The sequence below is a fragment of the Embiotoca jacksoni genome, unplaced genomic scaffold (genome assembly GCF_022577435.1).
Source record: "Embiotoca jacksoni isolate LCO1_2020_lvr unplaced genomic scaffold, fEmbJac1.0.p SCAF_59, whole genome shotgun sequence".
In the NCBI taxonomy this organism is placed as follows: domain Eukaryota; kingdom Metazoa; phylum Chordata; class Actinopteri; family Embiotocidae; genus Embiotoca; species Embiotoca jacksoni.
The window spans coordinates 872,355-888,012 of record NW_027185413.1 but is presented as its reverse complement, the minus strand read 5'-3'; the positions used below and the strand labels follow the sequence as shown (position 1 = coordinate 888,012).

The 15,658-nt window shown below is 41.3% G+C and overlaps 1 protein-coding gene across 1 annotated transcript in view; it reads right to left on the bottom strand.

The window, feature by feature from the left end:
- rab2a (RAB2A, member RAS oncogene family) overlaps positions 1 to 15,658 on the bottom strand; it is a 29,468-nt gene that overhangs the window by 12,582 nt on the left and 1,228 nt on the right. Inside the window, exons 2-4 of the mRNA XM_069173233.1 lie at positions 7,218 to 7,289; positions 4,594 to 4,661; positions 1,742 to 1,824 (exon numbers count right to left, since the gene is read on the bottom strand). Of these exons, the coding sequence (XP_069029334.1) occupies positions 1,742 to 1,824; positions 4,594 to 4,661; positions 7,218 to 7,289 (223 nt within the window). The remainder of the gene's footprint in view (positions 1 to 1,741; positions 1,825 to 4,593; positions 4,662 to 7,217; positions 7,290 to 15,658) is intronic.

Here is a 15,658-nt window from a genome sequence, read left to right as displayed (position 1 = left end):
TGTCCATCAGTTATCTCGGTGTTGTTAGCTAAAGTCACTCCTTCTTATTAGTTTTCTGGAGGTCCATCTGAAAATAATCCCTCATTCATTAGAAAAGAAGATTCAAGAACACCTGTTTTTGGGGGCGTGTCTGTTTGATTGCCGCTTGGTTACACATCATCAGATAGCAGTGGCCTCTTTGTTTTAGCTAAAGGCCCTTCGAGTGGCCACTAGAAGTTGTTTTGTCCACAACAGTAAAATGAACTTCATACAGTTGACCGTATTTCCAGATCATGTCAAACAACGAGGCCCACGATTATTCTTCTGGGGAGCACAAACATCAAATGCATCCCCATCAGGCCAGCAGTTGTTTTTTTAAAAATTTTAAACAGAGGAAGCCAATGGAGGGGAAATGCTGAACTCATGGGAGCGCTGGACAAAAGGTCAGAGGACCAGGAAATGGTTAGGAGTTAACCTCTGGGGACCATGAAGACCAATAACAGTCTGGTCAGGATCCATGAAAACAAGTTTCTCTGGATCAGACTGTTGGATAGACGAGAGGCAGTAAAGGGCATGAAATCACAGTATCTTAAAGTATTAAATGGTGCTGTGAGTGAAAGATTGGAGGAACACAACGAATGGACTTCTAACAGGCGGAAACCTCTGGTGCAGATTGTTTTCAGGTGTTTTCTAAGACGGGTAATATCTGTCTGTCAGTCAGTCCACCCTTTGGTCCATTTTTAATTATCTCCCCAACATGACCTTTTGTACTGACGACTTCCTCTGAAGTTTCGTCTGCCACCACTATAACCTTCAGACTTATTTATCATTGTAATTGCATATCTTACTGATTAAAAGTTATTGGATGCATATCCGTAAAAACGGGTTTAAAGTATTCATGTCCATCTCACAATCAACTTTAATCACTCCTGGTGTTATTGTTACCTCATGTCCTCATCAGGACAAAGAAGTTGTCTTTTTTGGTCCAATAATTTGGTTTATGACCAAATAACTGTATAACTGAGGACAATCCCATCACTTCCCAGCTGTAATGAATGTGTCGGGGTCTCACCTACATATTATTATACTAAACTCACCAGGACTGTTAACATGCCGATGTTAGAATTCAGTACATTCAGTATTTTTTGTTAACGATGATACGTAGTTTTGTCTGGTGCAGCTGCAGAGAGCCAGACTGAAACCCCTCACATCATGAAGTCTAACTACAATAATCACAGAAAATACAGCCGTGGAGCATAGTGTTTCTCAGCAGCAGGTCACGTAGCTCATATATCAACATACGGAGCTGTAGATGTTCGCAGGCTAAACGTCGCCACTTGACAGGAGAGGTGAGTCCAGGAGGACTCGCAGCTCGTTGAGACATGTCCCTGATAGCAGCAGGACAGCGAGGACAAAATATATGCTGCTTGACTTGATTTGTCCTAATGACATGAAAAGTAAACCTCAGGAACACGCTTGATGTTGATGATGGTGAAGAATCCTGAAGGAGGGTTTGCACTCAGAGAAGCTAGCAGCTCTCAATGTGGGAAAATAATAATAAAAAAAACAAGTCTTAAAATCCTGCTATAATATTTCTGCTGTCCCGTTCTGCTCTCCTCTTTCCTGCTGGGGACTTTCCGCCGAGAGGAAAAGATGCTCAGGTGGAACGATGGGGAGACTAATCCTAGTTTCTCATTGTACTGTCCCCCCCCCCCCCCCCCACACACACTTCAGCTTGAATGCGTATGATTGGCTGTGTTACCTTGTGATGTCATAGACTAGCAGTGCTCCCGCTGCTCCTCTGTAGTAAGACCTGGTGATGGACCTGAACGACTCCTGACCAGCCTGCAGAGACACACACATATATTAACACACACAAATTGAAAGTTGAATAATTGAAGACTAGTGCAGATGGTTTTGGTTCTGGTGCAGCCCGACTCAACCGGCCTCCACCATGTATCCTCCAGCCTGTCCCGTTTATCATACATGTTGTGTATCAGTCCTGCTTCTCTCGCAGAGTCCAGCTCTGGGTTTTCAGCGAGCTGGGGGACGAGGACAAGACAGAGCCGAGCCTGTAACAGGATACAATGGACGTCTCTCTTTCATTCTCCATCTATCTGTCACAATTCATTTCTGTCTCTAACCTCTCAGGCTCTCTACATATAACCAACACTGAAGGTTACGTTAGCACTATATGGATCAGACTCGGAGCCTTTGGGTCCTACTGGACAGTGTGTCCGTCTCTCAGCTCACCTGGTCCCATTGTCATCCCCTCAATGACTCACCTTTTACTGTCTTCCTTCCGTCACTCATCTTTTTCATTCTTCCCCTATGAATCCCCGGGCCTCCCCTCTTTCCATCACTGCTTTCACCATGTAGCCTTCTTACCCTCCCCCTCCTCCCCTCCCTTCCTCCCTCCCTCCGATGCGATGTCTATTCATCCCCCGTCTCTGTCCGATGTACAGTAACAATGTTGTCTGTGTTCGTCCAGGCCGGAGAAGAAAACAAAACAGCTCTCTATCCCAGCAGCTGCACTGCTCTGACCTCATCTGAAAAACCAGACAGGCAGTCAGACAGGCAGGCAGTCGCTGAATCACTCAGCGAGTCCGAGGACCCGGCTGCAAGTCTCCTGGTCAGTGAAGGTAACCGGGTCTGAGAACTAGTCGGTCGCTAAGCAGCCTGCCAGGTAGGGTAGTCGGCAAGAAAGCCATTCAGATGCTCAGTGAAGCGAACAGCGAGTCACCCGGCCGCGACAACGTTCAGTCAGTCATTCAGAGACCAGCCGAGCAGCCAGTAATGCTATTAGTGAATAAATGATAAATAAGGGTGAGAGAGAGGGAACGCTGTGTCTGTCTGCCATCTGGCCAACACGCCTGTGTGAAGAAACACACACATGTACACACACTTATTCATATGGCAAGTGCAGCCTACATGATGATCCGAATGCTGTCTCTGGCTGTGTGTGGTACAAATCCAGTCATCAGTGGAGGGCCACGGATCCGGGCCGGTTTTATTTGAACCAGGACTGTTCGTCACCAGCGAGGTGAAGGCAGCTAACTATCAGGTAGGAGAGACAACGAGCAGCAGTCTGAGACATGAAGCCCTTTTCCTTTCACTGCTCCACTCACACTGGGACGAGGTTATTAATGGAGCTCTGACTCCACCTGCTGGTCAACTGGTGAACTACATGCAGACAAAACCAAAAGCACAAAACACTCAATATTGTGGAAACACAAAGGCACTGGACGTTTTACACAAAAGAAAGTTCATGGACATGACTTCTGGAGAAATTAAAGTTCCTGCAGAAGCACTGCAAGTTTAGCCCTCAGTTCATCACAGCTTACTGCTCCACATCAGGGCAGATGTTGGTGGTGGTTACGTGACTATAAACTGGTTTTCAGACTGAAGATCAACAGTCAAGATGAGGTTGATAAAAGTCTGGATTAAATGTACATTTATGGCTAATCTTGAGAAACAACGAGTTACGGCATAACGTCCACTGCCGTCTTAAACTATAAAATCCATTCCTGTTGGAAAAAAAAAACTTCCTCCCTAAATTGTTCAATTTTATAGACCATTAAAAGTAATGTAGACATGAAAAGACATGTGATGTCTCTATAGCAAACAGTTAACCGAAATGCTTCAAGATAACTTGATTTAATGTCTTTATTCATCTTAATCCTCCTCTCAGCTCCTGAATGAGTTTGTTTTGTACTTTCATTGGACTGTAACTGCAGGTGCTGTAACATTAACCCCCCGTTATTTACTAAGTCCTGATGACCTCTGATAAACCTTAAAACATTTAGACAGTTACTGAAACATGTTTAACAAACAGGAACCAGACTCCTCGCAAGAGCTGCAAGTGAGGAGACTTCTCAATCCGAAATTTTATTCACTTGTATGGAAAATGAAGCCCAAAGAGGATCTAATACAGAATTAATTCAGAAAACTTAATATGATGATATTAATGAATACTATTAATGATAAAGGAGGCCATGTCAGTCACAAATTACTTTCTATATCAATATTCATCCTATTGAATTACCAGAAATGCTGTTTGTCAAATAGAGTTCAACACTAAAAGGTGAAAACTGATTTAAAAACACACAAAAATTCTCTTTCAACAGAACCTTTTTTATATTTTGGGTTTCATTCGTTTTTGGGGACCTCAAAAGATCTGTAATAAACCTAAAAACAGAGGTGTTTTTTTTTTTAAACACATGCCGGGAGGAACGTGAGCTTTCTTGTCATCAAACAGGGCTCTGAGTGTGATGTTTTAATAATCCACTGTGCTCCTCAAAAGCTGAAATATTAGGAATTCACTCCTATTCACTGATGAAGATGAGCTTCAAAAATACGTTTTCAGATTACTTTGTATTTAAATATATAAACAAAAAAGTCAAAAGTGGATATAAAAGATAATTAAAAACATGAACATCACATTATTTAAAAAAAGAAAAACCTCAAGTTGATGACCCCTAATACCTGCATTTTATAGACATCAATACAGTTACAGATTCACAATTAGGAAAATAATGCAGGATTTATTTATTATTGTATTATTCATCAACGTGCCACCGTAATGAGAAAAAAGATATTCAAGAGATATATTACCGTATCCCAGATCTGCAATTTGATCTGTTTGCCATCTATAGTGATCATCCTTGCTCCGAACTCCACCCCTAGACAGACACAATCACAGAAGGATGACGGTTAGCCACAAGACTTCATCAAGAGGTCCTGCTGCTTATCAATCAACCATATTCATGTTTATTTATTACTGAAAGGTTAAATATTAATATGCATTAAATATTACTCATTATGAACAAAATCCATTTGTGTGTCAGAGAGACAAAACAAACAGAAAGAAGACTGAAACATTCAAGGTTAGTGCAAACAAACAGTTTTTCACTGCACATGGTGACACCGAATGTTACACGACAAGCTGAACGTCCCTTTCTCCGACGACGAGACTTTTCTTAACAGCTCCAGATCAGCAGATGGATTTCATAAAGACGCACCATATTGGACTTTTTGCCAATATGCTGATATTCTCCAACTCTTTTGGGCGGTTGCTGATACCAACATATGCACATATTTGTGTCCTCCTAATCACAGAGAGCATCTCTTATGTAGTACATAGATTATATATTATCACGCCTCCTCTGACTGTGACGGCCCGCTGACAGATGCAGACATACAATACAATGCTTTTCATCATGTACACATTCACTGGGCAAAATAAGAGAAACACTTTTATTTTGATGTAATACTTTCTTCTTAATAAACTATAAGATTCATCCTACTTAGTCAGAGCATTTAGTCAAGCAATTACATAATTAAAGCATCCTTTTATCGACGTAAATGTTCACTGTGGGCCGGTGAAGATATTTCATTTTAAAGTCTTTATAGGTCGATACCGAAGACATGCCAATATAATATCGTGCATCACAAGGATTTAAAAGTATTTGCCTTGGCTAAGGAGGTGATGTTTTCAGTGTGATTTGTTTATTTGTTTGTCTGTCAGCAGGATTATTGAAAAACTACTGTCTCCATTTCGATGAAAGTTGTTTGAAGGATGTAGCACAGACCAAAGAAGAACCCTTTACATTTTGGAGCAGATCTGAATCTCGCATAAAGTCATCTTTTGTCACTTTTATTCACATAGAGCTTTAGGTCATACAACTTAAAATCCAATAAATGGTAGTTAACTTTAATAGAGACAAAAGCTTGGTCATTTTAGAAATTGAATGACTCTATATCACAATACACATTCACAGGTAATCCTCAGCAGTAATCTTGTTGGATACACGTGTACTGGCTCAAACTAAATACAGCAGGCAGTCGTTGTGGAGCACTCAGGGACTGAGGTTCTGTTGGGGAGAACCGGTACACTTATAACATCACTACACATGTTAAATGACATAGAGGAGAAACGACTGCCCTCCGAGTTCACCCTCTGAATTTCTGCTGAACTCACAGATCTGCTCCCACACTGTCTTGACGTTGGTCCACTCCACTTTCAGCCTACTAATTAAAAGCACCAGATCTGCTCTGACAAACAGTCGGTCGGACTAACGGCTTTCACACAAGCCGATCTGGACCAAACAGGCACCAGAGGAATCTGATGGTGATTCTGGCTGACCTAATGTATTTTGTAGGTTCTGCACTATATTAACTAGCTGCTGTACAAATCTCATGATTTACAGATCACACAGAGGAGACATGCTGTTGGGTCGTGTCTGACTTAGACCACTGGCCCACCTGGATGTACCAACAGTAATGATGGACAATTGATTTAGCATAGCAGATTCAAATTTTGAGTGGCAATATGGTATAAATACATAGATGCCAAGTATTCATATTTATTATATAAATAAATAAATAAATTTGTCATGTGGATACAACCTTTATGACTATTTTTTCTGCTATTTTATCATATAAAACCGATATTGATACAATTTTCCTTTGTGGACATAATTTACAGTTTAAAAAAAGATAAAATATTGCAATACTGTACATTACAATGTTCGCAATATTATCATATTGTCACTTAAGTTTTATGGTCATGTGATATCGCTGGGCCTCTGGTGATCCCAACTACAAACAGATGTTTTTAATTATCTGTAGGAATATTATAGAAATATGACACAACAGTTATGATGACATTTTCAACTTTCATTTTGGAAATCTTAAAATAATCTGTTTAAAGGCACTCCAGACAGCATTCACACCCTTTTTCTTATTTGTGTTCAATTAATTTTAAATGTATAAATGTTTATTCACCAATCTCCACTCAAGAACACGTGATGGCAGCCGCACTACAACAAAATCTCCTAAATTTAAGAAAATATTCACAATCAATATCAGATTTTCTGTGACTGAGTCGAGATGAGATGAGATTCCTTGCTTTGTGATTAAATGTGATGTAATCTGAATGTCAGCAGGGCGATAGTGAACTCCACTCTGCTTATCTGAGATAACATTATCTTTCACTGCAAGAAAGGTTCATGATATCATTAATTTATAGCTCATACACGCACAACCCAACGCAGCTAATTACTTTCACTCTTTTAGCCTGTTAGCTCCGGCTGTACTTCTTATCTTTTGTTATTTCTTTATTATTATTATTCCAGCTGTATTTTGGACTGCTGGTGAACCAATTTCTTTTTAACATTTTTAAATGAATGTGCTTTCAGTGATGATGGGGACATGAGGATGAGGACGGGTGCTCTTACCGATGGTGAGGTCGTGAACTGGCTGAAACCTCTTGTCTGTGAACTGTAGTAATAGACATGACTTTCCCACACCTGGAATACAAAAAACACAACATTAGAGAGGGGCTTAATGCAAAACGGCCGAACCGCGACGCACACACACACACACACACACTCATAGGGTTAATATCCTGAGATTAAAATACCACACATAACAGAAGTGACCCAAACAATTCCATTTCCAAGCTGTGAACTGCCACACGGAGCAGAAACACGCTGCGGTTTGTAAGTGACAACTCTCTGCAGGGAGTTACAAATCTAAAGCAGTAATTACTGTTAACACACACAACCTATTCACATCTAGTATGAGGATACTGTCCGGTTCCAGCAGGGAGCTGACACACTTGTTCCAGCCGATCCTCAGTCAGCCCCGTTAACTAACTGTTCACAAGCTAACTGACCAGCTGGCTGCTTCGTATGTGTGATGCCACTGCTTTTCCAAAAGGGCACTAATGAATCTGCTCGTTACAAACACTGCGCTACACACAAAACCATTCCTGAATGTTGAAGAGTGCCACAATAAACCACAGTAAAATAACAACATGATAACGTTCATTTATTGAACGAACAATGTTTAGATTTTAGAAAAGTAATAATGTAATGATCAAATAAAAAACATTTTAACAGTATTATGAAATATTTGTGTGGTTGAATACTGTATGTCAACAGATTCTCAGAAACACATCAGATACAAAAACAGTGAGCTGTGACAATAAACTGGATATAAAAGTGTTCGTAGTTTTCAGGTCTGAAAATGGTTCCGATCGAGAAGTGTCTTCAGCTGCAATACCAGCGAGTGCCACTAGAGGTCGGCTCCAAAAAGCCTCCGGCTCCATAGACTCCCATTCAACTTCTCTCATCAAATCCAAAGTGAATAAAATGTGTCCATCAGTTATCTCGGTGTTGTTAGCTAAAGTCACTCCTTCTTATTAGTTTTCTGGAGGTCCATCTGAAAATAATCCCTCATTCATTAGAAAAGAAGATTCAAGAAGACCTGTTTTTGGGGGCGTGTCTGTTTGATTGACAGGCCTGTGGTGCAGTGTGGTACAGCTATCGGTGGGCGGGACGTAGTATCGTCAGGTTTCCAATCAGATCGGTCAGATCCACCGCTGGCTCCTCCTCCAGCTTGTCCAAATATGGTCACTTCCATGAACAGTAGTCATAGAAACAAGGCTGCATTAAATTACATCACCAAGACGAATCCAGCAGCGCTGAACTCAGCCTGTCATCTTGATGTATTGAATTTAAAGAGTCTGGCCTGTATTCACCTCAGAGGATAATGTACTGCTGCTCCTGCTTGAGGAGGAAAGTCTCCATGTCTACTGGAGATGTTTTTGATTGTAAAAAGTGAAGCGAACCATCTTCACCTGATTTAATCTTAGAGCTTTTAAAAAGGCCAGGAGTGTCCAGCAGATTCAAGAGCACCAGGAAAATTGGTATTTAATGCTTTATTCTGCAGATAGTAGTTTATGGTATATGAGCCTTCAGGGTTAAAGGTTAGGAGGTGCATTCACATTTGCATGTGTGAGAGAGAAAAGCAGTGGATCGGGGGAGGGGGGGAACAAAGAAGATGCTCAGGAGATGGAGAGCCAGAGAGTGACAGATTGAAGGAGGTGACTGAGAGGGACGTGGTCTTCCTCCTCAACGGTTTCCAAGGGTCACCATCGCCAGGCAGTGGTTGTTGCTAGGCAGGGGCTGTGTGATGATGATGTTAAGCGATGGAGGGAGCTCGAGGAGGGATGGTATATAAAAGGTGTGACAACCATGTCAGCACCACCTCCATCACATTTGTGTGTGCAGTCAACACACACCTGCTTACAGCAAAGTCTTACAGACAAAACATGAAGCAGTTCAGGTGCCACATACGACTTTTCAGCTAAAGCAGTCATGATGCTGTTATCAGAACATTGGTTCCCATTTCTAACCGAGAGGTAACAGCGTGATGGCTGTGATCAGCCTGTAATCAAAGCCTGCTGCGCCTCCACATGGAGAGAGAGGCTATAGTCATAATCAGAGTGAGGCCTATTATGTATTATGTTTCATTGGAGGAGGCCAATCCTACACGTTCTCGCTGAGGGAACAGCGCATCATGGTGAAGAGATAACGCTACGTTTGGACAGACCTGCTGGGCTGAAAACAAAAAGAGAGCAGGTTGACCGGATTATCGTCAGCTGGAATATTTAAGCGAACACCAGTCTGACTCAACAGATGTGAAGCACCAACCGACGCTCTGCTTCTCTGTCCTGTATCACCAGGTACAGACCTACAGCAGGTACAGACCTACAGCAGGTACAGACCTACAGCAAGTACAGACCTACAGCAGGTACAGACCTACAGCAGGTACAGGCCTACAGCAGGTACAGGCCTACAGCAGGTAAAGACCTACAGCAGGTACAGACCTACAGCAGGTACAGACCTACAGCAGGTAAAGACCTACAGCAGGTAAAGACCTACAGCAGGTAAAGATCTACAGCAGGTACAGACCTACAGCAGGTAAAGACCTACAGCAGGTACAGACCTACAGCAGGTAAAGACCTACAGCAGGTACAGACCTACAGCAGGTACAGACCTACAGCAAGTACAGACCTACAGCAGGTAAAGACCTACAGCAGGTAAAGACCTACAGCAGGTAAAGATCTACAGCAGGTAAAGACCTACAGCAGGTAAAGATCTACAGCAGGTACAGACCTACAGCAGGTAAAGATCTACAGCAGGTACAGACCTACAGCAGGTAAAGACCTACAGCAGGTAAAGACCTACAGCAGGTACAGACCTACAGCAGGTAAAGACCTACAGCAGGTAAAGATCTACAGCAGGTACAGACCTACAGCAGGTAAAGATCTACAGCAGGTAAAGACCTACAGCAGGTAAAGATCTACAGCAGGTACAGACCTACAGCAGGTACAGACCTACAGCAGGTAAAGATCTACAGCAAGTACAGACCTACAGCAGGTAAAGACCTACAGCAGGTAAAGATCTACAGCAGGTACAGACCTACAGCAGGTAAAGACCTACAGCAGGTACAGACCTACAGCAGGTAAAGACCTACAGCAGGTAAAGACCTACAGCAAGTACAGATCTACAGCAGGTAAAGACCTACAGCAGGTACAGACCTACAGCAGGTAAAGACCTACAGCAGGTACAGATCTACAGCAGGTAAAGACCTACAGCAGGTACAGATCTACAGCAGGTAAAGACCTACAGCAGGTACAGATCTACAGCAGGTAAAGACCAACAGCAAGTACAGATCTACAGCAGGTAAAGACCTACAGCAGGTACAGATCTACAGCAGGTAAAGACCTACAGCAGGTAAAGACCTACAGCAGGTACAGATCTACAGCAGGTAAAGACCTACAGCAGGTACAGACCTACAGCAGGTAAAGACCTACAGCAGGTAAAGACCTACAGCAGGTAAAGATCTACAGCAGGTAAAGACCTACAGCAGGTAAAGACCTACAGCAGGTAAAGATCTACAGCAGGTAAAGATCTACAGCAGGTAAAGACCTACAGCAGGTAAAGACCTACACCAGGTAAAGATCTACAGCAGGTAAAGATCTACAGCAGGTAAAGACCAACAGCAAGTACAGATCTACAGCAGGTAAAGACCTACAGCAGGTAAAGACCTACAGCAGGTACAGATCTACAGCAGGTAAAGACCTACAGCAGGTAAAGACCTACACCAGGTAAAGATCTACAGCAGGTAAAGACCTACAGCAGGTAAAGACCAACAGCAGGTAAAGACCAACAGCAGGTACAGATCTACAGCAGGTACAGATCTACAGCAGGTAAAGATCTACATGCTGACGATGGGAAAGGATTCACAAAAATGTAGATGGCATACTTCTGGTAAAAAGAAACATAAACCAGGGCTCCCTTCTTAGTACTACGACACCTGCTTAATGTGATTTTTCCAGGTAATGTAAAATGGTTTAACCTGTTGTCATAGCAACAAGTCCTCGGTGGCAATGACTGCCACTTGTGGACATCCACAGATCAATACTTATGTAATGACATGTTTCAAAGGACAATGTAGGCTGATGAAAAAAGATCCTCAGTGTTTCAAAGATTAGGTTATACTGGATAAGTGACTGTAAGGAGACGAGAAGAGACAACAGCTGATTTAAAATACTGATGTTTAGCAGATATAATGGTTCTCCATATTAATTAGGCCTGTTAGCATGCTAGTTAGCATGCTAATTAGCTCTAGACACAAAGTACAACTGAGGCTGAAGGGGCCGTTATTGGTTCTGCAGATGTCTAGTCAAAAACCAAACTACTGCACATACTGACATTTACCTGCTGTTGGCAACCAAATGTAAAACCAAAGAATCACCAATATTATTGAGCGTTTTCATGGCAATCTATTCCACATTTGTCAATATATCTCCCTCTGGACTACATCGGTGGGACGACCAACCAGCTGCCATTGCTAACCCACCAGTGTGGCTAAAAACCCTTAAAAGTGGAAGAAAAAAAATGGACGAAGAAGAACAACAACAACAACGAAAAACAACTAAAGAGTCAATCAGTGGTGCTGAAGCAAGCCAGTAAGAAGCTGCTCTCCTCACTTACAGCAAAAAACTTAACCTTAAGCAGGCCAGTAGACTGACCACAAACCCTGCTGAGGAATCTGACGGCAAGTCTGACAACATGAACTGGTCTATTGTGGCAACTAATCTAAAGCTTGATGTGCCATATGACAGAAGGATTTAAGAACTCTCACACTCTGGATTAAAACCAAAACAACCTGTACAACCAGAACTAGAAGAATTTAGAGAAGTTTCTTAGCGCAGCTTCCTACTCTGAGTGAAAGGATCCAACTTGAACACAAGTCTGAAAGATTTAAAACATTTTGGATTCATTCAGGTTTTACCCGTCTTACTCAGCTTAAAAAAAGTGACATCACATACTTCTGTAGACCAATCAGGATATAGAAATGTCTGAAGCTGATGACAGTAGGGTTGTTAGGTCATTATCAGCCCTCATGAAGCAGATTACTTAAGATTTTTGAATGTTGTACATAATAATTAGGGATCTTTTAAACATTTTAATTGTTACTTACACAGTTATTAAAGATGTGGTTTGTAAGAATGAAATCCCATCTTGCAATACCACTTTGTGAAATAGGTGCCGATAGCGAGTCATTGTATTGTTCAGTCAGTCTACCCTCAATTTTATCAATAGAATATTTTTATTTATTTTCTAATGAATGAGGGATTATTTTCAGATGGACCTCCAGAAAACTAATAAGAAGGAGTGACTTTAGCTAACAACACCGAGATAACTGATGGACACATTTTATTCACTTTGGATTTGATGAGAGAAGTTGAATGGGAGTCTATGGAGCCGGAGGCTTTTTGGAGCCGACCTCTAGTGGCACTCGCTGGTATTGCAGTTTAAGGACCTTCTGCATCGGAACCATTTTCAGACCTGGGAACAATGTCCACTTTTAAATACCGTCTGTGGGAGGCACCTTTAGCTTCTATTATATGAACATGCTTTAGTTCAACTCCTGATCTGTTTCACTTGTGCTTTGAGTGATTGAATTAACAAACGCATCCTTATTGGGCACTTTTCACAGATATCTGGAGTTTCATAGACCAAATAAGTTATCAATTAACAAAATCTATACAACTGATAATCGGCAGATGATGGATAATGACAAAAATATTTTAGGTACAGTTAAATAGTAAATACAGACAACTGTTTGTAGAAGAAAATTTCATATAAATTAACCTTGACATGAGATTTAACAAGCAGTTGGTGAAGAAGAGTAAAACTGAGTTAGCAGCTACTGTCAAAGAAGACCAAACTTTAACCACAATACGGCTGGACTGCCGGCTGCCGAGGATCCCTGTTGTAGGCCGATACATGTAGACAACCAACCCAGGATCATCTGTTTAAAAGTTTCTGTGACCAAATGGTGGGTTTCCCTAATTTTTTACTCCATATCAAATATTCATTTATTTAAGTTATAGTATTGTTTTAATAGCTGCATTAACCTTTAATACCAATAAATCCCTCCCAGAAACATGTCTGGGCTTCTCTTAGGGACAACTGATACGTCAAAAAGCACCTCATAATTCTTGAAATGGGGTCAAAACGCACAAAAAAAAAAGGTTTGTCTCTGGAAATGTGCAGACCTACCGGCAGTGTGCCTATTTTTAGAGGTTTAAACATGTACAGAAGCTATAATTTTCTGTTTGGACTGAGTTTGTCTTCCTGTCAACCCGATCTGTGGACAGCTTGGCTGGAGACCACTGGAAAGTCCATCTTAAATCAGAATTCCCATATTTTTATATTACTCAGAACAGCCCAATCAATAATTATTTATTTCTGGGAATCCCTGCTGCTACTCCGCTGCATCGTAGAGCAAAGTCTCTTCCCCAGAACTGAATGGAGGCTGAATATGCTTATTTCATCGTTTTCACCATGACCTGGATCAGGGGAGATCGAGGTCTTTACGGTGAGTTTCTGCCATAAAGCAGCCATTCCCAGACAGCATGGACCACCATGGGAACCAGACGTCTATCTGGAGGATGCTTGTGGGCCTTTAAAATAATAGCTGGAGAATTATTTGCCTTGACTCAACATGGCAGTTCCATGGTTACAAACAGACACGCTTAAATGCAACATGTCATGGAGTCCATGAATAAAAATCGATGATAAAGGACAGATAACACACGGCAGTACAAGGCAACAAGCAGGGAATCTCTATTGGTGTGCAGGAGGATGAGACAAAGACCTGACAGGCTGTTTCACAAACTAGGGGTAAAAAAAAAAAAAAAAAAAAAAAATTCTGATTATGTAAAACAAAATGTAAAACCTGACATTCCAGCAGACATCTGTCAAAACACTTTAAATCATTAACAGTACCTCAAGATTTTAGTCAGTTCTAACAGAAATACATAAACCTTGTTGGTCACAGCCTCAAAGATGCTCACTGAAAATGGGGACGTTGGTCTCTGGTAGTGTTTTACAGACAACACTCACATAAAAATACCATTAAAAAAAACTAAACTGTCCTTCTAAACGATGTCCGATGTCAAAAACTTGGGAGGCCGATGTCATGAAGAATTTGGAAGAAGCAACATCCTTTACTCTCACCAAATAAACGATGAGTCCAGGTTGAACAGAACCTGACTGACTGCTTGTTCAGTCTTATATTACCATCAGCAAACACCTTGACAAATAATACCTCTCCACACAATTCATTAGGTCGCATCACAACATACAACAGTGCACAAATGTGGCCCCTGAAGGTTAGCTTCTAGCTTAACATGATCTGTGTGTTTATGTTGCACACGTGCAATTTCAACCAGCGTAACTATTGATCTCTCAGAAATCACATGATCTCGAATTAGCAAACCTCCTGCAGCTTTGGGTCTCATCACTTTCAAAGCTGCAGCATTTGCCTTTTGCCTTTATTGTCAATAACTCAGCATTGGGAGTCAGACAAGTCTCCCTTCTTCAAAATATGAACACAAGAAGTGAAACTTTAACGATGAAAAAGTGTATCTTTTTTTAACTTGTTGAGCCGTGGTCTATTTATTGTTCAGAAGAAAGAACTGACATTCGGTTCTGGAATCAAAATGCAAAGTTTTTGTTCCTGCTGTGAATGACATCTCTCTTTTTACCAGATGTGTCTTCTTTTTTCAAGTTTTACTTTTGATGCGTTTCTTGGATCAATGTGACTCAGAGTACAGCCAAACAGACCGCAGCCAAATCGTGTGGTATGATGTAAAATAGGATCAAATAGTTCCTCCTCTCTGCGGGAAACAATTAGGATATAAGATTTTGTGGCAACCCACAGACACATTTTGGAGCAGTTTTAAAAACTACTGGTTGTGTACTAACCACCCTAAACATACAGGAAAGGAAAATGTCAAAGTGCACCTATTGGAGGTGCAAAAATACTCACACACTGTAAAATCTAACGCAACAACACACAAACTCTGCAAGAAAAACAATCTTTGTGAAATGTTTCGGCCCCGCAGCCCCCTTTTCTACACAACATATATAAATATATATGCATACACATACGTACAACAGATACTGTTCATGAAGGTGGATCACACATATGTGCATTGTCACCAAAACAGAGCAGAAGTGTTTTTCTCAATGTTGTATTATGACAACCATTAAAGGGCAGTTGGTGACTGTTAAACTAAAACTTAGATAGGCAATAATTTGTGCTCTTATTTCACTGAGAAAACCTGCATTCCTGTAGATGTGAGCACTGCACAGGAGGAGTATTTCTGTTGTGAACATATATGTAATCAAAACAGGACCTTGGCTGCAGCTGTCCTTACCACTCACTACTAGTGATACACAACAACAGCAGGCAAAACATGAACCTGTTTCACAATCACACTGAAGTAAACATGCAGCCCGCCACCATC